Source organism: Amblyomma mixtum, chromosome 1 (assembly GCF_055824585.1).
Source record: "Amblyomma mixtum isolate Tamu chromosome 1, ASM5582458v1, whole genome shotgun sequence".
NCBI lineage: Eukaryota > Metazoa > Arthropoda > Arachnida > Ixodida > Ixodidae > Amblyomma > Amblyomma mixtum.
Window position 1 is genome coordinate 34,268,709 of NC_143012.1, and position 21,595 is coordinate 34,290,303.

Sequence of the window (21,595 nt, forward strand, 5' to 3'; positions counted from 1 at the left end):
TTTCCACTGCAACCTCCTGGATGTCCGAGGAAGCTGTTTTAATAAAAATGTTGTATTGAGCGGCGCACTTACCACACAGGCATGCGTCTCAAGTGAACTGTTCTACTTGCGCGCGGTGCATGCTGTTTTCAGCAGATTTTGGCACTCTGTCCAGCTGGTTGACTATGAACGACAAGTTTCAAAAGTTTTCTTTTTACTGACTAGTTCTTAAATGTGCTTTATACATCATTTTCGTTTGTCCTGTGTGTACTGTTTGCAAAAAAAATTTTGCATAGTCAAATTCAGCATTCCTCATCCATATATTTCGGGAAGCGTATCCAGTCTAAAGCTCTTTTGCCGCTCATCGGTGGATTGGAGTTTCATTCATGCGCGGAAGTCTGTCGATGCAGGAAGTAGTTGAGCTGGTGTTTAGACTCCTGGACGACTTACGTGGTAAAGAAATACATGCCGACAGGGCGGAGAATCAGGATGATGCAAATCCATCGTTAGCGACTCATATGTCGCACTTTTTTCGTGGTTACACTGACTTTTGTGGTTAAAACCGCTCGAATCAATTTCGTTTTTGCTTTTACTGCCATCTCGTGGATGTTCAAAGAAGCTGTTTTGATGGCTCTTTACAAGAGCGCCGAGCGGCGGCAGCACATACCTGTGCCTCAAGCGAACCGAACCCCTTGCGTGCGTTGCGTGCGGTATTCAGTAGATTTTGGCGCGCTTTTCAACCGGTATTCGTAATGAAGGGTAAGTTTCAACCTTTCTTTTTACTGACGAAATCTGCAAATAATGCCCTTTTGTGCTATCCTGTGCTATGCCCTTTTGTGCTATGTTCATTCTCTGAAAGTGACTGAGTGCTGGACATAGATCGATATTTTTTAGATTTTTTATCATAGAAAGTAGGCTTTTGTATTCTCCATACTTTGTTGTTGGTAAGCGCACCCTTCTGTACAAAATAAAATTACTTTTTTTCTTGAGCGACTGTGCTTCAGAGGTCAGCGGGACACATATGTCCCACTTCCTCAAACGCACTCATGGGGCGGTGGGACTCCTGTGTCCCACTTTTATCTCGAAAACCACTAACTCTAGAGAACTCAAAATTTGCATATTTCATAAAAAGCTGATAAGAATAAGAATCCCGCCCTGAACAGCCGGTGTTCATTGCTCACAACTTCATGTCTCATAAAGGGTTAACGTGCACTGACATCGCACAGCACACGGGCCTCTAGAATTTCTCCTCCAAAGAAATTCTAGCCGCCGCGGCCGGGATTGAACCCGCGTCTTTCGGGACAGCAGCCGAGCACCGTAATTAACCGCTGAGCCACCGCGGCGGCAAATTTCGAACTGACGCAACGATTGATGTAAACCACAGGCGTCTTTTTTTTATTTTCTTGTCTCAAAGTGAAGAAAATGGCTGACCGCGCACAACTCCTGCACTTAATATATATGATCTTGCTTTTAATTCGTAGAATATCGTAAAGAAAAATGGATCCCTAGGGAGGCCAAGCCGCATGAACTCTCCTGGATGAAAACTCAGTGTGCGATACAAACTGTAAAGGTACAGGAGAACAAAGTGGAACCATGAGACGTATAATCAGGAGACGAGAGGGGAGGTCAAAAAACGCATTAAGTGCAACGCCAGCGCCACAGTCTTTGAAGGGAAGTACGACGATAACCGCAAAACGGAGTGTCAAGGATATATGACGTAATATGCGTGCGCGCGGAGGATGGCGTCGGAAGTTCCCGTGCCGGACTGCAACATTGGTTTGCAGGCATTTGGAAAGCGAGCATTGTGTTGCGGGCCACAGTTCCTTAGAATCTCTACAGGTGTTGAAGGGTGGAGAGCTGAATAGTCGGAGGGCGACCCTTAGGCGAAGGGGCGACTGTGCGCCGTATAAAACAGGGTCACTCACATCAAACTGCATATGCTTAAGCGCGAATACACACGACCCCCCCCCCCCCCCCTCCTTTTCACTCAGTTTGATTGCTAGTTAAACCACAAGTGAGTAGTGCATGAACGTCGCGACAAAGCACCTTGCCATCGTGCCATTAAAATCAACGGTATCAATCGTAACTGGTTCCTCTTGTCGTAGCCTACCAGTCGACATAGGGATAGACATCATCTCTCTGCCACTGCGCTTACGACCAAAATGTTACCTGTAAACGTGATTATAGACTTTTTCTGAAACTTGTTTTTGCTCTTTCACAAGCATTTGAAAGCATTAAGCAATAACAATTTGATCCACTCTGTCAGCATATTCCTGTAACTAACAGATTCACACTGGTCGACTGAAATAAGAAATCTTTCCCAAGCGCACATCGCGTGGCTCCACGCAGTCGGCTTGGCGCTGCTTATCAAGTCGTTCTAGAGTGAGAGAGAGCTCTAGCGAGGCTTCCCACATAGAACAATGAAATGACATTTAGAGGTCGCACCGTGTTCGGTCGTTTTGCTTGAGGCAAGCTCGCTGACGTGTTTCCCAATACTGGAGAGATTTTTACAGAACAATAGGAAGTGGCCCGAGCAGGATAGAAACACCGAACAAGCTCTGCAACGGAATAGCCAGGCAAAGACTATCTAGACAGAAATATATATATATATATATATATATATATATGGTTGGTTGGTTTATGGGGTTTAACGTCCCAAAGCGACTAAGGCTATGAGAGACGCCGTAGTGGAGGGCTCCGGAAATTTCGACCACCTGGAGTTCTTTAACGTGCACTGACATCGCACAGTACACGGGCCTCGAATTTCTCCTCCAAAGAAATTCAGCCGCAGCGGCCGGGATCGAACCCGCGTCTTTCGGGCCAGCAGCCGAGCACCACAGCCACTGAGCCACCGCGGCGGCATATATATATATATATATATATATATATATATATATATATATATATATATATATATATATATATATATATATATATATATATATATATATATATATATATATATATATAGGTTGCGAAAGCGTGAAGTACTAGACTGCTTATAAGAATATATAGCGAAGTATACGCTTCGTTAAAAGAAACATATTTATTAAACTCGACGTTTCGATCAGAAGACCGATCTTCTTCAGGAGTCAGAAGATCGGTCTTCCGATCGAAACGTCGAGTTTAATAAATATGTTTCCTTTAACGAAGCGTATACTTCGCTATATATATACATATATATATATATATATATATATATATACATATATATATATATACATATATATATATATACATATATATATATATATATACATATATATATACATATATATATATATATATATATATATATATATATATATATATATATATATATATATATATATATATATATAGGGTGGAGATTATACCTCCTGGCTTGTTCTGTGCCTTTATATTTACGAAACGGATTCATTGTGAGCCTGCCCTGACGAAGGGAATACCATGCCCGAAACCGTTGCCAAAATAAACCTTAAAGAAACAGTCGCGTTTGTCGTAATACTGTACCTAAACTAGTAAACTGGACCATTGGAACCCCTACTGAAAATATATATATATATATAGAAGAAGGGGTCACAACCTTGCAATTATCTTAATTTAATACCGACAGTTTCGGACGGAGGACCGTCCTTCCTCAGGGTATACACAAGAATGAACACAGTTTCTCATTTTCTACGCAGCGTGCGCAAAGGGTGAGGTGAAACCACTCTCTCTCCCGTTAGTGGAAAGGGACGCAAAGTCAGTATAAGCCGCAAGTGCTCCAGTCCATTTAGGGGGAAGAGGGTGACGGTTGCGAAGGACAGGGAAGGGGGAAAAACATATATGCACAAAAATATAAAAATAAAGGAAGCAAAAGTAACATTAAAAATAAAAATAAATATAGGAAGGCAACGGCGGAGGCTTGGGTAACAAAACTATAGAAATAGATAGGGAGGGAACTAGTTGCTTCTCAGAAGGAATGTTTCGAGAGAAGCTCCCTTCGGTGTGGGTGGTGAACCCAGCAGAATTAACACAAACAATATTCTAACAAGGAAAGTACAAAGCAAAACCACAAATAAAACAAAAAAAGAAACACAAAAAGAAGAAAGAAACAAGCGCACGCATGCATGTGTACAGTGTATAACATCACAGAACGGACCGCTCCCCAGCGGTGCAGGTGTTTTGGACCGTTGTAACGTGAGTTACGAGTCAGCCACAACATTTAGAGCTGTTTAAGACAAGCCCGTTATCGCCACGGCGGAAGCGCGGCGCCGTGGTCGAGGGAGGCAGGGCGGCCGGCCAGACGCCGTGCGGGAACCCGATCCCGCAGCCGAGTGCCGCGGCGTCCGACCCACAGTAGGCCATTCCCTTCGTGCTTTTCGTCGCGAAGGCATTCGAATACAGACTGGTTTTTCAAAAGAAGGGGCCGAAAGGACGGGTGAGAAGGAACCTAAAGAGTAAGTACGTTCAAAAAAAAAAATTAAGAAAAGTAAGAATGGGGACGTGGGACCCCGCAGAGTGCAGGCTTCATGGAAGAGGAGGGATTCCAGACGTTCAAATTGTTCTAGCTAGTTAGGCTTTTGAGGAAGGTAAAATTGCCCAAGTTTTCATTAATTCCATGTGTTAGTGTCCGAAATTTGTGTATGAAATACGACTCTCTTTGTTCTCTTTGGCGACTTGTTTGGAAACCGGATTGGAGAAGGATGACGTGAATGTTTTCGAATGCATGCTGGGGCAGGCACAGGTGCTTAGAAAAAGGAAGATTTGGCAGCGCGTGAGTATGGGCCTTGTGGTTGTTAAAACGCAACCTGAACGGTGTTTCCGTTTGACCGATGTATTCCATGCCACACACACTGCAGTGTAGCATATACACTACGTTCGCGCTGTCGCAATTCAGGGTTTCCCTAATCCTGAAGGTGAAATCGGAGAATGTTCCTTTAGCGATGGTTGTAGTCTGCATATGACTGCAAACCTTGCAACGTGGCTCTCGGCACGGTTGACATCCAGGACTCGGGTTGGAGTTGGGCGTTGTTTTGGACCTAACTAAAATGTCCCTCAGGTTCCTACTGCGCCGGTATACTGCTCTTGGTGGTTGTTTAAAAATGAGAGACAAGTGACTGCTTTGCTGGATAATATTAAAATGTTTTGATAGGATACTATTAACACGTGGAATGTTAGATGAATGCGTGAGAATAAGGTTGCTTGGCCTTTCACTATCCCGCGATTGTGGGGAATTTATTATTTTATTCCTGTCTAAACCACGAGCTTTCAGGATAGCGTCATCGACGATGGACGCTGGATATTCCTTAAGTAAAAGATTTGTTTTTAGCTGCTCAGCATGGTGGTCAAAGTCTTCGAGCTCAGAGGAAATCCGTCGGTATCTGTGAGCCTATATATATATATATATATATATAGGTGGGAGCCGGGACGTTTAATTCGATTTCATGGGAAATCGGGCTCACAAGACAATAATTCGGAGTTTCTAAGAATGCTATGGCGTGCAGATCGAATTCCCGCTGTAAAAGGACGAGTTCAGAATACGCTTAGTGCACTTTTATCTATCAATATTGTCATTTTTGTCGTGTTCCAAACGTCTTTTTTGTTTCGTAGGCCATTATGTGTAGACAATAGAGGCAACAGGGCTTGGTGGTAGTTTTCAGCGGCATGCCAGGCCTCTAAAGTCACATTTTTCATCCGGGTGCTTCCATCCTAACTCCCTTGCGTTCTTAGTGGCCCTTGAAAAGTGCCTTTCTGCAACGACTGCCACCGTACTGCTCTATGTTTGGACACTTGTCGAATGCCGTATTTACTAATTGCATACGTCGCTTCCAGGGTGCGCGGCGTTGTTCGGAGTAATCAGATGTTCTACGAATATAGATAATTCATCCCCCCATATATATCCATACTAGGGCCCACGTGGGCATCATCCCTTCGCCTAGCCTCTATAGCGCGAAGATTCCGAGGCGATTCTGTTCCCTTTTGAAAATATTGCTCCCACCCTGAGATGTTTCGTTTTGACATACAACGACGCCATTTACCATCAGCAAAGTCCGTTACGCGGCGACAGCTGTGAAACAAACTGTAACACCGAAGACTGACAATCGATCATTCGAGTTTTCGATTGCAAAACGGCTGCTGCGGAGAAGAGCGCCGACAGTCCATTTACGTCAGCGAGCGAGCTGGAAGGCCAACGCAGCTGGCGAAGCGCGCGCGATCGAGGCGCCTCCGCGCGGACTCCGTAGAGAGAAGGACGCGGCCGGCGATTAGCGCAGGTGATGTATGCGCGCAATAAAGGTTGGAGCGTCGTCACAGTTTTCCGCCCACTCAGTGCACGTAACCAAGTGATGCGCTCCGACTTTAAGGCGAAAGCCTTCAATGCCTCATCATTGTCGACGGAAAGTTGTCAGCAGAGGTGTCACGCTTTTCGGTTGGTCGAAATGGTTATGACGTCAGAGTGCGCGGATTTGAAGTAATGAGGTCACCCACGGATGCCTTTTGGAACAGACGACAACTAATAAAATACCTGTCGTCCGCTCCGACAGGTGGCGTAAGGCGTCCGTGGGTGACCACATTGCATACCTCATTACTGCGAACAGAGCCCTGGATACTACCGAACTCATCGAAGCAGAGAGAGAGTCGTGCTAAAGGAGCAGTCAAAGTCGGCAGTCAAAGTGTGTGGTTGGAATGTGTAGTCATATAAAGCACTAGTACAGTACAAACAGCCTCGCAGTCGATGCCGAACAGTGCGCCAGGAAAGGCTTTCTGCCTTGCAGCACTTTATAGAACCAAAGTGAACCCTGAATTTGTTATTTTGTTCATTTGAGCCGTCAGATCAAGAACAATTCTACAATACTGTGCACTGTGGACGGCCCTATTTTAAAGGAAAGCTGAATACGAACTGAAGTTGGCCTGCACGAAAACTACCGTGCTGTTATTACAACGATGAATTTCAATTCAAACCTCGCTTTTACAGGCACTAAAAAGGTTGGAAAAATTAAATACAGATGTCGCCACTACCGGCTGTTCTCGCATGCAAGCAAACTCCAACGACGTGAAAGTAGTTTTTTTTTTTTTTTTTCGCGGACCCCTCAGGATAGGCTACACGCCCATTCACTTCTCGACAGCCATCACGGAGTCCTTCTCAATCCTGACGCCACGAGTGTGGGTCGAGGGGCAGGGGAAATTTTTAAGTACAATTTTCTGACCAACAAATACGTCTTCTGCTGTAGATTAAACATTAATATAGTCAGAGAGAGCCATATGGAATGGAGTTTCACTAAGAACAATTGAATAACCGATTACTAGTGTCCCTTAACCACGGAGCAAAAAAGGGCTCGTGCCCTTAACTAAATGGAAACAAGACGCAAAACACCGAAGCCGAGCAAACTGACAGTTGAGCTTCGCAAATACGAAACAAAAGAAATCAGAACAAAACAGTGAACTCTACAGCAGCGAATAAGTCGGAATACGCATCAGGCATAGCAGCCAGCGTGAAGTATTATTTAACGGGATACGAACCAAACAAACGTGACACAACTATCTGCGCAACTGAATGCGTCCTGTATTGTGTGCTAGTCCTGTCACAATTCAGAAGACCCCACGACAAACAGGCCAGGCATGCGGAGTAACGAAACCAGTCTATAGACGCCGTTATCATGCTTCGATCATTCCACCTTATTTTACTCCGCGTAAAGTCACCCGAGGACCCGGACACTCGACACGCGGCCGACTTCTCGTCGACTCGGCGGGCGGTGCTCGGCTGCGCATCCCGCCGTCGAAGATTGGGAAACACCGCGAAAGTTCGACGTATGCACGCAGCAGCGTTTGCGCAGCTGTCACCAGCGCCGCATCGGTTTTTTTCCACTCGATTGTATACGTACACACCCCAATGCGCAGTGTGAAATGCCGAATGCCGGCGCGCGATGAACGCCCACGTGACCTGTTCGTGCGCCTCCCGCGTAATTGTTTTGTTATCGTGCGCCGACAGTCGAGCGCCACGACGACGACGCGTTCGCGCGCTTTTTGCCGCGCGCTTCCGGGTTCCGATCGCTCACGAGATTGCTCCCGCTCGCTGGCGATGACAACGGCTAGATTCGCGGGGATGTGATGCCGAGTGCAGTCGAGTTCCTCGGCTGCATCCATCCATTTATCCACCCATCTGTCTTTTAACGTCCCTCCGTACTTCCACCTCTTCATTTGTTTTTTGTTTCGTTTTGTTTATGGGGGTTCGATATACCCAAGTGACTCAGGCTATGAGGGGCGCCGTAGTGAAGGGCTCCGGAAATTTCGACCACCTGGGGTTCTTTAACGTGCACTGACATCGCACTGTACACGGACCTCTAGAAATTCGACTCCATCGAAATTCGACCCCCGCGGCCGGGATCGAACCCGCGTCTTTCGGGTCAGCAGCCGAGCCACCTCTTCATCTATTCATTCACCGAACCGTTCAAAAAGCCGTTCACCTGCCTGTGTTACCCCATCCGTCCCTCTGCCTTGCATTGGAATCCATTCCGTTACCCTTAAGGACCATCGGTTATCTTGCCTTCGCATTACATGCCCTGCCAAAGCACATTTCTTCCTCTTGATTTCGAGCGCTTATCCGGGCACATTTCCGCCACCATGCCCCCCTCCCATCCGTAACCGTATCCGTTTCCCTATCCATTCCCTTATCGCAGCCATTCGTTTAACCATCTGCCCACTCGTTAAAGATATAAATAAAAGTTCATCGACCGATTAGTCATCAAATGGATGAGTATTTGAAGCGTGCGAGGTCTAGATTACACGTCCCGATCATAGTGTGCCAACAAAACTCTTGATAATAGCAGCTTGTGCTCTATAGTATTGTGGGTTTCCGTAACATTGCCCTATCCTGTGCCAAGGAGGGGTTTTTGTGTGCTATATTGTTTGTTAGGCGATACATAGGTATTGCCTGTAAGGCAGGAATAAAAGAAGGGAGTCGGCCACCCCGCTGTGTCCTCACTCCGCAGGGCGGAGCAGCAGGGGTGTATACCAACACGACGTCTATGTATTGGACGCAATGATTATAATAATAGAAATTTGCATAAATTTGCCAAACATTTGTACCCAAAACACAATACGAAAACAGGGCGCACATAGACGGCAAAGGAGTTTGTGTTTATACAAAATGAATTCTGCAAATAACTTATCTTTTCCAAGCGCTTTAACGAAAACATCGTCAATTCGAACTTTTTTTTCCTCCCTGCGTAGCAGGCACGAGAGAAAAAAAATTCTCACAACCTTCTCTCAACTCGGAGAAGAGAAGAGCAAGGTCGGAAATCAACGTTAGATAAGTTGTGTTAAGCAATCTTTGAAGAGTGAGGTACGTCGCATTACACATGGCACACAGAAGTCAAACACGTGGATAGCGCGCCATTTCGTAGCACAGGGTAGACTAAACGCCTAGGATGTAGCTTGAGTGTACAATATAGTACATTGCGTGGTTCCTAATGCTCAGTCGTGACTTGCTGTCGCAAGTATTCAATTGCTGGAGGCCCGTCCGTACAGAGGTGAACACGCAATACACCATTGATTCTCGTCCGAGTGTGACTGGCTGCCATGCGACCAGAATTAGACGTCTCCTCGCTGTATGAAGCGACGCGGAGCCGTGAACGATGCCTCCGGCAACGAAGGCTGCGCATGCAATCTCAAAAAACAACAAAAAAATGGAGGCAACTATACGAGCTGGCGCGCCAGAAGCCCTCAAGGAAACAAGGTGAGACCTTACGCGAGCTGGCTGTGTGCTTGGCAACATTTCAGGACTGCGTCTTCAATCACAAGGGAAGCCCACCGGTGAGGCGTTCAGCCGACGGCACGCGACTCAATGCATAATACGACGCGCTAAAAGCGTCTTCCATCTTATGTCTATCTGCCATTCGAAATGCAGGTCACCGGCATCGTTCTGACGTCAGAATCGGGTTTGTAAAACCACTGAGCGCGCGCTACCGAAGGAGGTTCCCATAAGTTAAATCGATCCGCAGTTACGCTGGCTGTTACGCAGTTACGCTGGGTTCCTAGGGGAACGCAAAACCATTCCTCAGCCAAACTCCTCCTCGTCCTATGAACCGCAGCGGTGGAATAGTGGTTTGAGCGTCCGCCTCACAAACGGGAGGTGCGGGGTTCGATTCCTTGTGCCACCGGTTGCAAGCGTTCCTCTGACTTGGTGCTCGACTTATATCTGGGCTGAAATGCTCGGGAAATGAGTCTTGGACCCCACCTTGTGTAAAGAAAAAAATTGGCTGTGGTTTAGCTCTGGTCAAACCTGGAGTGACGCGAGACCTCCGCCGAGCCGCCTACTTATACAGCTGCGACACCTCTCCCCCTCTCTACTGCCCCCCTCCCACCCCCCACTCGACACGGCGCATGCGCACAGCTGTTGCAGCTTGGTTTTGCCGGCGTGCAGCGCCACCGGCAGCAGCAGCTGCTCTGCACCACGTGACCACCCGGCTCAAGACCACGTCGCCGCCACGGAGCTCAAGGGGTGCTACGCCGAAGTCTCGAAGAGCTGGCGTTGTGTAGCTCTCGCTACAAGAATACATTGCGCAATGGCGGTCCTTGGCCGAAGCTGCCCTTCCGCCATAAACATTAATCGCCATCAACATCAACTTTCTTGTGCAGCACTTCACTATGCATGGCATTACAGTGGCGTTTATAGCGTCATGGAAACTGTACACCGTTGACCTGCTTCTCGTGTGGGAAGAAGGACAGAGCACTCGCATTCGCGTCATCGTGAACAGAGGAAGATGGCGTATAGTTCGCAATGATTGGCTGAATATCGGCATGGTCGCATGTGCGACAGCGGGATTGTCACTCCTCTTCACGTTTCGCGGCTTCAAGCACGAAACGGCTTCGTTTCAGGCTTGAAGCTTAAGCGAAAAAATATGGTATGGTTTTAAAATAGTTAGACCAAGTATAAGTGCGAAAGCATATGTTTAGCCTGGTTGGCTCATGGTTTTGCTTTCCTGGGTCGTCTGCGCGTCTGGCGACGATATTAGCCACAGTTTAAGCTCTGATCGAGTTACAGCTGATCTATAATCTGTTCGCGCCGCAGATGGAAGTTGGTGAAGACAGCGATGTGCAGTGCACATCGTGACAGAGTGTTGCAGTTTAAATCGAGGCATGATCGGCTGCGGCGATAGCATAGTGCAGCCTATGTGAAAACAAGCACGATGGACCGACATTGTGAATCTGTTGTTTCTGCTAAAGATTATGTCTGTGGAATGTTTGCGCACCTAAAAGAATTGAATACCCAGTACGAGTTTGAACCAAAGTGGCACTTACTCTTAGTGCTGTTGCGTTCATTGCCTTTTTCTAGTTCTTTGTTGCTTAGATGTGTCGTGTTATGACGCATTCGCATTCGTGTTATGACGGCCGCGGTGCCCCCGTATCGGCAGCCACCATTAGAAGCCGCAACGCGGAAACAGCTGAAGAAGTTGCGATAGCGCTCGCTTGCGTTGGAACGGAAGCCGATTTTGTAATTAGCGATTGCAAAACGGCCATCTATAATTTTTGGACAGGGTAGGATCTCGCCGGAAGCGGCAAGGATTCTGGCCAGTAGACAGCTAAACAGAAAAGTTAGCCTAATTTCGACTCCCGCAGACGCATCCATTCCTGGCAACGACGCGGCCCACGAGTTAGCCCGAGCTCTCTACTTCCGGGTAGCTGTGGAGCCGCCCGACTGCCAGAACATGGACGAGCGTCTGCAAAATTATACGGAAATTGTTTAAAATTATAGGTTACAGATGAGACTGGTGCCACCACCGTATAAAAGTCTAAACAATAGGGAGGCAATCGCATGGCGACGCCTCCAAGCTGGGAACTTCGTAAACCCGGTCTGGGCCTATCATGTTCATAGAGATAAAGAACACGATAAGTGCAAGCACTGTGGGGCGAGAGGGACCCTCGACCACATAATCTGGGAATGCGCTAGCTCCCCACGGGCTAACGAAAACATAAATTGTAGAGAAATTTGGGAAGCCCTGCTGCGGAGCGAGGCCCCTGCTTCACAGCAACAAGCCCTCCGCCTGGCGGAAGAAGCCGCGAGGAATCAAGACCTCTTCGCCTGCTTCTAATCGCGGAGGTCCCGGCCCCCGTCACCAAGGCCTGCGTGCCGGGGACGGGGAGTAGGGGGCTTCCTTACCTGGCGGAAAATGAAGTTGTTGTCATCATCATCATCATCGCTATGGGCTCCGAACTGACTGTTTTCTTGTGCTTTATTGCTTATGTGTGTTGATGTGTCAACTGTCTTCTTAATGTTCGTAGATGGCTCATGTCCATAAAACATCGCATCATTGTAATAAATACCATGTTGAAAAAAAAAAAGAAAAAGTGGCGATAGCATGGCGCTCTCGTGCAGTGGCCAGCGAAGCTGATCCGTTCGCGCCACCGCGGGTTTGGAACGCAGTCGTGGCAATATTTATTACCCTTCAAGGTCAGAGGTGCCACAAGGTTCTTGGATTTGACCCCGTGATGTAGTGATTTCGCACGAAACCGCGTAGTTGCTCGCGGGTTACGTAATTCCAAACGCGGTATACAGCGCGAACATGAACGTCTGTTCCGCTCGGCTGGAATCAGTGCGCACACTCGTTGGGACCGCAGCGTTCCGTTTGTTTGGGTCACCGGGAAGCGTGCCAGTGGATTGGGCAATGCCTGTCGCTTCTGGGGCTGTGATAATTTGAAGACCCCGAACTGACAGGCGAGGTCTGTCGTAACTTATCACGAGGCCACTAAAGGCCCTCGGGACACACACTCGCTGGGCATGCTGCTTGGATCCGGGAGGGCGACAATACGGATTTGAAGCCACAAAACTGGTTTTACTTCTTCGAGAATCGGGAAATTTTGTTGCCAAGGACAATTAGAGCGGTGTCGAGGCATAAATACTGAACAACATAGAACACGGTTCGCGGCAAGCCTACGGAACATTCTGAGAAGAGCGGTCCAACGTGGCTTTCTTCAAGGTTGATAGTTGACCTGAGCGGGCGTCCGAACATGTAATACTTTGAAGTGATCTGCTTTCGAAGGATAGCTTACATCATAGTGACAGTTGAACCTGTACGTGTAAATATTATGGATGCAAACGCGAGGAGGGGTTATGGCATCAGGTAGGTGGTCTTCATAATACTTTGAAGTGAACTGCTTTCGAAGGATAGCTTACATTATAGTGACAGTTGAACCTGTACGTGTAAACATAATGGATGCAAACGCGAGGAGGGGTTATGGCATCAGGTAGGTGGTCTTCATAATACTTTGAAGTGAACTGCTTTCGAAGGATAGCTTACATCATAGTGACAGTTGAACCTGTACGTGCAAACATAATGGATGCAAACGCGAGGAGGAGTTATGAAATTAGATAGGTGGTCTTCATAATACTTTGAAGTGAACTGCTTTCGAAAGATAGCTTACATTATAGTGACAGGTGAACCTGTACGTGTAAACACAATGGATGCGAACACGAAGAGGGGTTATGGCATCAGATAGGTGGCTTTCACAAGGCTACTTCTGCTGCAGCCGTTTGCTTTGATCTTCCTGTGATCTGCTGCTGTGACAACAGTGTTCGAATTAGGGTCAAGTCTGTCCCTTGAAGTCATCGTGGCTTCACCTTCAGAGGCCTTTTGAGTAGAGGGGACCGAAACTAGGAGAACATATGCTTAAAGTCTATTGGAAAATAATAAATGATGTAACGACACCAAATTTAAAGCATCGCAGTACGCTATACATGTCTGTCTAGAACGGAGACCTAGCGGAAAAATCGGCATCCAGTAACTCCGTTCCCATATTTCGCCGCTTCAGTCGTCTCCCACATCCGAAGGAATTCATACGTGAACGTCACTGTGGAAGGGAAGTGCATCTCGTCAGCTTTGTGCAGCCGCAAACACTTCGCTACCGAGGTACCAACGTCCGACTACGACGCTCGGGAGGAGGTCGCAAGAACAGGGGGGGGGGGGGGGGGGGGCTACTTTTTACCAAACTCACCAGACAGAATTGAAATGGGCCTGCGCACCTTCCTGGTGAACTTTTTATTGTTTCGCAAGCTAGGAAGCTGAGTCGGCATCCACTTGCACTTTATTTTTTTTAAAGTGCTAATAAATGCTTCAAAGCATATAAAGGAGTTGATCTTGCTCGCTATAGCTTGAAGATTCATTTTTCAGCTTGGCAACACGCCGCGACTCGCTGAAACGGGAGCCTCAGTACAACGCTCCTGCCACGCTCGTACACCTAGACGGTGACGTTGGCGCCGACAGCGACTGCCGCTCTTCTTGAACGACTCCTTGCGTCGACGTCTCACTCTCGGGACCTCCTTTAACGGAAGGCGTGCCGACCTCTACAGGACACAAAAACTGCACTCATCACGTGACCGCCCGGACTCTCTACGCACTCGACACACCTCCCTCCCCCTCCCCCGTTCCGCGCTCCGCCGCTCTTAACGAAAGAGACGGGGGATCGTCGGTGCTGCGCACGATGCTTTACACTTCTACTCACATACGCAGTCGAGAGCGGAGGCTTTGCCCGCTGTGGAAACAAAAGTTCAGCTGCAGGCGGGAATCGCGCGCCGCATGGCTTGCGGAAACTTTATCTCTTGATGAAAATCCGAAGAATTCGCTTCGATGATTAAATGTTGGCGGAAAGTTCGCTCGCTCGATCGTTCTCATAGCAGGGAGCTTTGCAGCGCAGGTGGTCGCATGTAAATAAAGGACGAGGAAAGTCTAACGACCACGACGCTGCATTGAGACGGAAGCCACTGCGACAGCCGCGTCAGTACTGACATTTCTGACGAAAGCGGACGTCTGAAATCTATCGCCGACATTCAGTCCTCTTCAGTATAGGTTTAGCAGCGAATTTCGAAACCATTCCCTCCTCGGTAATCCACGCAGATTTATACCCCTGTCAAGCGCTCAAAATAAAGTGCACTTACGAAGAGCGTCAGTTGCTAAAAGTGCACTCTAGCACAGCTAAACGGCCTCACATAAGTGCATTCGCCAGAGTGCGCACTCATGTCAGAGTGCGTTCACAGAACACAATTTGAGGGCTGAGTTCGTAGCCTCGCCAGCAGCGATTTCGAAGGCGCATTATGTATAGTGCACAAAAAGTACTTACAACTTTATTTTACATGCTATAACACTGTTTGTAGAAAAAAAGATAGTTCGTTATAGCTACAAGCGAAGCAACAAAAAAGAAAAAAAAACAAAGGAACGAGATCAGATGCAACATCGCTGCCCGCCGCCATCGTGTTTGTTGCCGCAATTCTGGATAGTCTTGGCTGGTGTTGGATTATCTTCTATTTCTTTTTTATTTTCATCGTTAAAAACTGCTGAATCTTGTTTTGTTTGCGCTATCACGTTAAGCAATCAATTAATGGCTGACACTGTCGTCCGTTAGCAGAAGGTGTCACACCTTTGGCAGCGTTTAACTAGTGTTAACTTCCATACGAGAAAACGAATGGCTGCTTCAGACAGAGGAAGAACCTAGAACCTAGAAGCCAAGTTTAATGACTGCAGATCAATTAGTTAATTAATTAGAGGTAGAAATTTTGAAATTGCGCCGGAGTAGCGTGGACGTCGATATAGCCACGGGAACGGTGTGACATCCCATCCATCGGAAGTCGTCACGGCATAGTGTACTAGGCTTTCGCCTCTCAACACTTTAGTTGCTAAAGTGTCCTCGCAATTTTTACTTCGCTCATGCGTCGCGTCAACGTAAAGTGTGTCCAGAAAGTGTGCGCGGAAAGTGTTAACAGAACGTGTGGAGACTTATCAGAGCTTACGTAAGTTACTAGGTAGTAACTCGGGTAACTCCGGAGAAGCGCTGCCCAAGCTGCAGCCAATAGGAGGAAGCTCGGGTAAGTTCGGGGGAGCGTCGCTCCAGCTGCGCGAGAAGTTGCTCGGGAAGAGCAACATAGGGCGTACAATCCCTACGGGTGGCTGTGACAGGAACCGCCATCTGCCAGTGCAGTGGCGCATCGCTGAAGCGCTGCGCCACTACGCTGGTTAAGTAGAGAATGTTAAGTATGAATGTTAAGTAGACAATGGCCAATTCTGCACATACGGGCATTAACCCACGGAGCTCCGAATGATGTGCGGTTTGGTAACCAACGCGAAATAAGTTACACAAACACACAAACCACAAACGTAAACAGCAGTAGTGCACAATGCTTTCCAATTCATAGCATGTGAGCAGACTTGAGTGCCTGTGGCAAATTTTTTTTCCTCGCTTTGTCGTACAATCGCTACTCGAACGTTTAGATCAATAAACGGAGATATTTCCCGTTAGAAGCGACATGGGGTCCTCTTTTTCCGTAATATCCGGTTCTTCAAGAACAATGGGTGTGATGAAAACTATGCTTGAAGCTATCGAATACTGATACGACATGATTCGAGACGATCTTGATGTCGTAGCATCAAAGAACTTCAGGCCGTAACGTCTGAGAAATCCCGTCCAGCAACCCGTTCAAATAAATCTCTCATAATGAGCAGAGTAATGAGCTCTGACCATACTGCTGCCAAGGGAAGCTAGATCCTTATATCTTGTGGGAATCCTGGCTTTCCGCCGTCGCCTTTGCGCGGCTGTGCCGGCCTCCCGCGTTGTTTCTCCTCTTTCCCTTGCTCCCGCCTCAGGCAGTGGAGAGGCGGCTGGGTGACTAATCACTGTCATTTAGCCACAGCTCCGCCCCGGCTCCCCAAGGGCCTTTGCCATTGGCGCCTTTTGGCGGGAATTCGGGACCCGCTTTGGGCGGCCGCGCGCCGCGCGACCGTAGGAGCGGGGCCCAGAGAGAGAGAGATCCCTCCGAGACAGCGTAAGGTGCGTACTACTGTTTGTCCCTGCCGGCCTTTGCCGCTCGGACCAGTGCATATACTCGAGCTCACCCGCACGTGTCCTCTGACCTGCAGCGGCTCGAGCCTGTCCAGCGGGGTCCAGCGACCTCAGACAGGCGTACCTTGCGTTTATTGCCCACTCTCTCTCGCAACCGGCCCAACGGTCGACACGAGAGAGAGATCACAGCACTGCCGCGGGGACATTCTCCTGCAGCGGCGTGCTAGCGGCGCGCATTGCTCGAGTCGCTTCGTGCGCGCAGCGGAGCCTTGCTCCTCGCGCGCCCCCGGGACGGGGTGACTATTGAGTGCGTGAGTACTGCTGAAGGACGACGTGAATAAACGTCTCCTTTGTGAACTTGGAGGCCTATTTCTTTGCGGCGAATCGCTCTCCTCCCAGCGGAGGTTGAGTGCACTGCATCGGTGTCCCAGTGTGTGTGTGGTGACGGCTGATCGGGGCCCTTGGCTCGCGCGAAGCTCGAACCCGCGGTGGGTGGTGGCCTGTGTCCACTTAGAAACCCACAATCTTCGTTATACAAATGTACGTAAAAGAAACCTATTCAATGAAAGAAAGAAGAAAACATCCTGAACTCTAGAAGTACTGAAAAGTGGGCAAGTTGGTTACTACCTAACCACCTAACTAACCGTGAAATCACCTTTTTGGAGCATGCATTTGTAGATATGTAGATTTAATATTTTCAGTGATGATGCAGTGTTTTTTTGTTCTGTTTAGTGTTTGGCGGGAATGCTATATATGTACACATGTGCGTAATAAATCGTCAGTTGAAAGTCAGCGCTCGTGTTGTCGTGTTTGTTCCGTCCTCGTGTTTTTTCCGCGCTGTTTTACCATGGATCCTGAACTCGTTACATCAAAGAAACCTGTACCAATTTCCGTACTAGCTGTACTGCTGGGCTGCTGAAATGTTTTGAAAAAAGCTTGCGAGACCACTTTGGCAACTAAAGTGTTGAGAGGTGAAGGGGAGGTCACTATGCCGTGACTACTTCCGGTGGACGTGACGTCACACCGTTCCCGTGGATATATCGATACCCAAATTATGCATCTTTTGGGGATCTTAAATGTTAATTACGCTTAATTACAAATTTCTCCATCTAATTTGACACAAATCCGACGTTTTCCCGAACATTCTGTGACAATTTTCACTATGCCGTGACGACCTCCGGTGGATGTGACGTCACACCGTTCCCGTGGCTATATCGACGTCCGCGCTATTTCGACACAATTTCGACATTTTCGCCTATAATTAACTAACTACCTAATCTACAATCAACAAACTTGGCTTCTCAGTTCATTATTTCCTCCTCTACCTGAAGCAACCATTGGCTTTCTTCTATCTTTTTTAGCTCCCGAGTTAAACGCGTGGGACACGCTTTGTTAACAGACGACAGTATGAGCCATTAAAGGCTTTCTCCTTAATAATTCTCATTACTCTCCAACGAGAGTAACTGCGACTACGCGTGTGGTCTTCCCTCATGCAATGCAACAAGATCCGAGGTGGAAGTGACGAGTGGAATTTTACAACGGCTCGTTGATTTACGGAGAACGTGACCTTAAACAAAATTCCCAGTTTATCTCGTTGACGCAACAATCTTGATAAAAACAATGAGAACGCTTTACAATCATGCTCTGTAAACATGGCAGAGGTGACCTCCTCTTAGTAGCCAATAGGGTGTGGGGAGTAATTCTTATATTGCAGACAAACACGACAGAGAGGCCTTTATAGCCGACTCCTCGCTTTTCGCTTCTTGATATCTTCGCAGTTTGTAGCCAAGAGAAATCTGAGAAGCTATAAGGAAACAAGCGCTTTGGTCGCCATTATACGTAACATGTATTTATGACGCAACTCAAGGATTAGCTGAAGAGAAGAACAGCCTGTCATAAAAAAAAAAGTGCGATTGCGTAGGCTCCAAAGCTTAAAGTCGTGACGTCTTTGTTCGAGCTCCGCGTGAAGCTTTAAAGTTCATACAAATGCCTGATGCGGCTTTAACTATCTCCGAACTGGTTTCACCGGTAGGGAGTTTAATATTGCGACAGAAGGAAATGAGAGGGGTTTGATGCAGAAAGAGAGACACTCGTGAACACCAGCAGAGAATCGACTATCCAAAAACTATTGTTCGTTTCAACGCGTATATAAGCGAGTTGACATTTACAAATCATATAGTTACTCGTCGTACTACCTACACTGCAATACAAAGGTATCCTTGATTGGTCTGCAATCAACTCTGTCTGTCGCTGCGGCCCTGTTCCAGTGAATTTCTCCATTTCATCGCACCTTTTTACTGCTTGCGCACCAGACTGTTTCCCATCATTGGATTCCATTTTGCTGCCTAAAGTGGCCATCAGTTACTTGCTCTCCACACTGCATTCCCTGCCCATATCCTTTTATACGTTTCGACCTCATGATATCGCTGACTTCAGTTAGTCCTCTAATTCAAGATGCTCACATCGTACGACATACACTGCCACATGTTCTGCTTAAACTGATTTCACACTCAAGTTAGGCTCATGTCTGATTTTATAAGTATAATAAAAATGCCTGTTGATGCCCGGAATAAAGAGCCGCCAACAATACCCCTACGGGTCTAATGACTGCAGTGGGAAGTGATGTATCCTAATCATTGACCGAAAATGTAAAGATGCGTTTTCCTTCACTTCTTTTCTAACGTGTATAAAGAACTGAGTTTAGATCACATCGCCATAGAGTTTCAGTCTTCAACAAGATGTTCTACTATAGCATTAAAGTCTTAGTTCTCTGAAGAAGCGCCTCTCGATACCCACCCGCACAGTTGAGAAGCGACTAATATCGTTTGGCGACACTACCCGTTGGCCTACCCCAAACGATGTAATAACGTACCGACAGATAAAGCCACACGATTCTCTCGTAATGCTAGCACATTCTCAAAGGGTGTTCAGACCTGGGGCAATGCACAGAAAAAAATGGAGGCTAAAGGCAAAGAAAGTAAAGGCAAGGTGTTTCCGCCAAAGTTTCGCTATGCCTCCCACACAGAAAACGTGTACGAAGCCAATCGACGACCACTTATCGAATCTCTATCACAAACACGTTCGTTTCCCGGTAACGCCTTTGTTTACACAGCGCGATTGCGGTTAATACGGTCGGGGAGCCAAAAGCGAAGATTAGCGACGCGCATTCGTCTGTTGAGCTGACGTCAATCATTATGCAAGTTACTACTCGGCGACGTCAACATCGCTAAACACAGTAATGCTTCACGACTCTGCATAGCACCCTGCGAAACTGCAGAGCGCGCACACACAGACTCCCCGTGAACAAAGCTCGCTCACCTCCGTCGACGTCGCATGGTGGCAGGACGGTCGTTATCCCAACATCAGCAGCGGCTGTCTTCTCAGTCTTCGTCGCCTCAGCGGCGACCAGCAAGAGAGCAAGCTCCGAGAGTAACACCAGTAACACTAGTGGCTTTAGAGGCAGCGACGGGTACGTCCACCGCCTACCTCCCGGAAGCGCGCAGGGACTCGCACCGCGAGAAGCCGCCATTCACCGGGCTCAGCGCGGTCGTCCTAGACGTCCACACAGCACGTACTCCTCGCTCATGGCTCGCACCCGCGGTCGCACTCGCAGAGAACCCAACACTCGGCTCAGCTGCAGGAGAACACTGTGTACTTCCCGGTTGCAACGTCGCAACACGCTGCTACAAGGGCGCGCGGCGGCGCGCACTTGTGTCCCGACGGTCACCGCCGCAGGTGCACGCCGGAGAGGGAACGATCCACAATACGCCGCGTGGTGAACGGCGGCGTCGACGTCTCTACCGGGCGCTGCCGTCAGCGTCGCTACTCACAAACTGCCGCTGTACCGCCGTAAAAAGAGGCGGCTGTCCGTCGCCCTCCTCGATGCTCGGAGATAACAGACGGGGGGGCCCCGTGGAAAGGGTCCTCTTCGCTCGTGCCGCGCGAGGGGTCTTGCGCCGCGCTCTTGGCGATTTGCCGGTCGCGTCACATCGCGCGGGCGAGCGCTGCGCGGCGCTCTTTAGCTGGCGCGCACTATCTGCGCCTTCGACGCAGTTGCGCGGAGAGCAGGTCGCCCTCAGCTGGAGAGACTCCCCGCCGCGTCACCTCTGGCGACGCGGAAGGTTTCTCCGCGCTAAGCGAAGACGGCTGTTTGTGCAGCCGCGCGCTTCGTGTGAGGTCGCCTGTGTGCGCGCTTATAGTGAGAGCATTTATGTATGTACTATCGCGCTCAATATGACTTGCAACCTCAAGCAGCGTGGCCGGAGCGCGCCCCGGAAGCATGGGGGAGCCGACAAGCGACGCGCTTGAAAACCAAAGAGAAACAATATTGCTGTTCCGCCACTCAGTCTTCAGCCCTGTGCTGTCTGGTCTTGGCAGTACCATGGCGTTATCGCATCGCCGGCACTTGCGTGACGAATGCAAGGCGCGTGTCGCAGTTGATCTTGTTTCACTCCTTTCGCTTTCACCTGTCATGCCCGATAAAACCGAGGCCCAAATCGCGCTTCAATCACAGTACGACTTGAGCAGCGGTTTTGACGATTTGAAACCACTCCTGTGCAAGGCTAGACACGCCGGCGCCGGTGAGAATTAATGAGCTCAGATTCCGTTGAGCAGACGACGCGGGGGATGCGCCTGGCTGCTGTCCTTTCCACCTAGCTTTCAGGCGCGCCGCTTGTCGGCCGCATCATGCTTCCGAAAACGCTGCGGCCACACGCTCGGGGGTCGCAAGTCATATTGAGCGCGATAGTACGTACATAGGGCAAAACGCATGTCTAGAACACGTTCTGAGACTGTTTCGGGCTGATCACGCGATAACTAGCGATAAGAT

At 48.4% G+C, this 21,595-nt stretch overlaps 1 protein-coding gene across 1 annotated transcript in view; it reads right to left on the reverse strand.

The window, feature by feature from the left end:
- Nucleotides 1–20,856, reverse strand: part of LOC149365982 (uncharacterized) — a 79,431-nt gene extending 58,575 nt beyond the window's left edge. Inside the window, exon 1 of the mRNA XM_089547448.1 lies at nt 20,086–20,856. Coding sequence (XP_089403574.1) covers nt 20,086–20,296 — 211 coding nt within the window. The 5' untranslated portion in view covers nt 20,297–20,856. The remainder of the gene's footprint in view (nt 1–20,085) is intronic.
- Between the last annotated feature and the right edge of the window lie 739 nt (nt 20,857–21,595).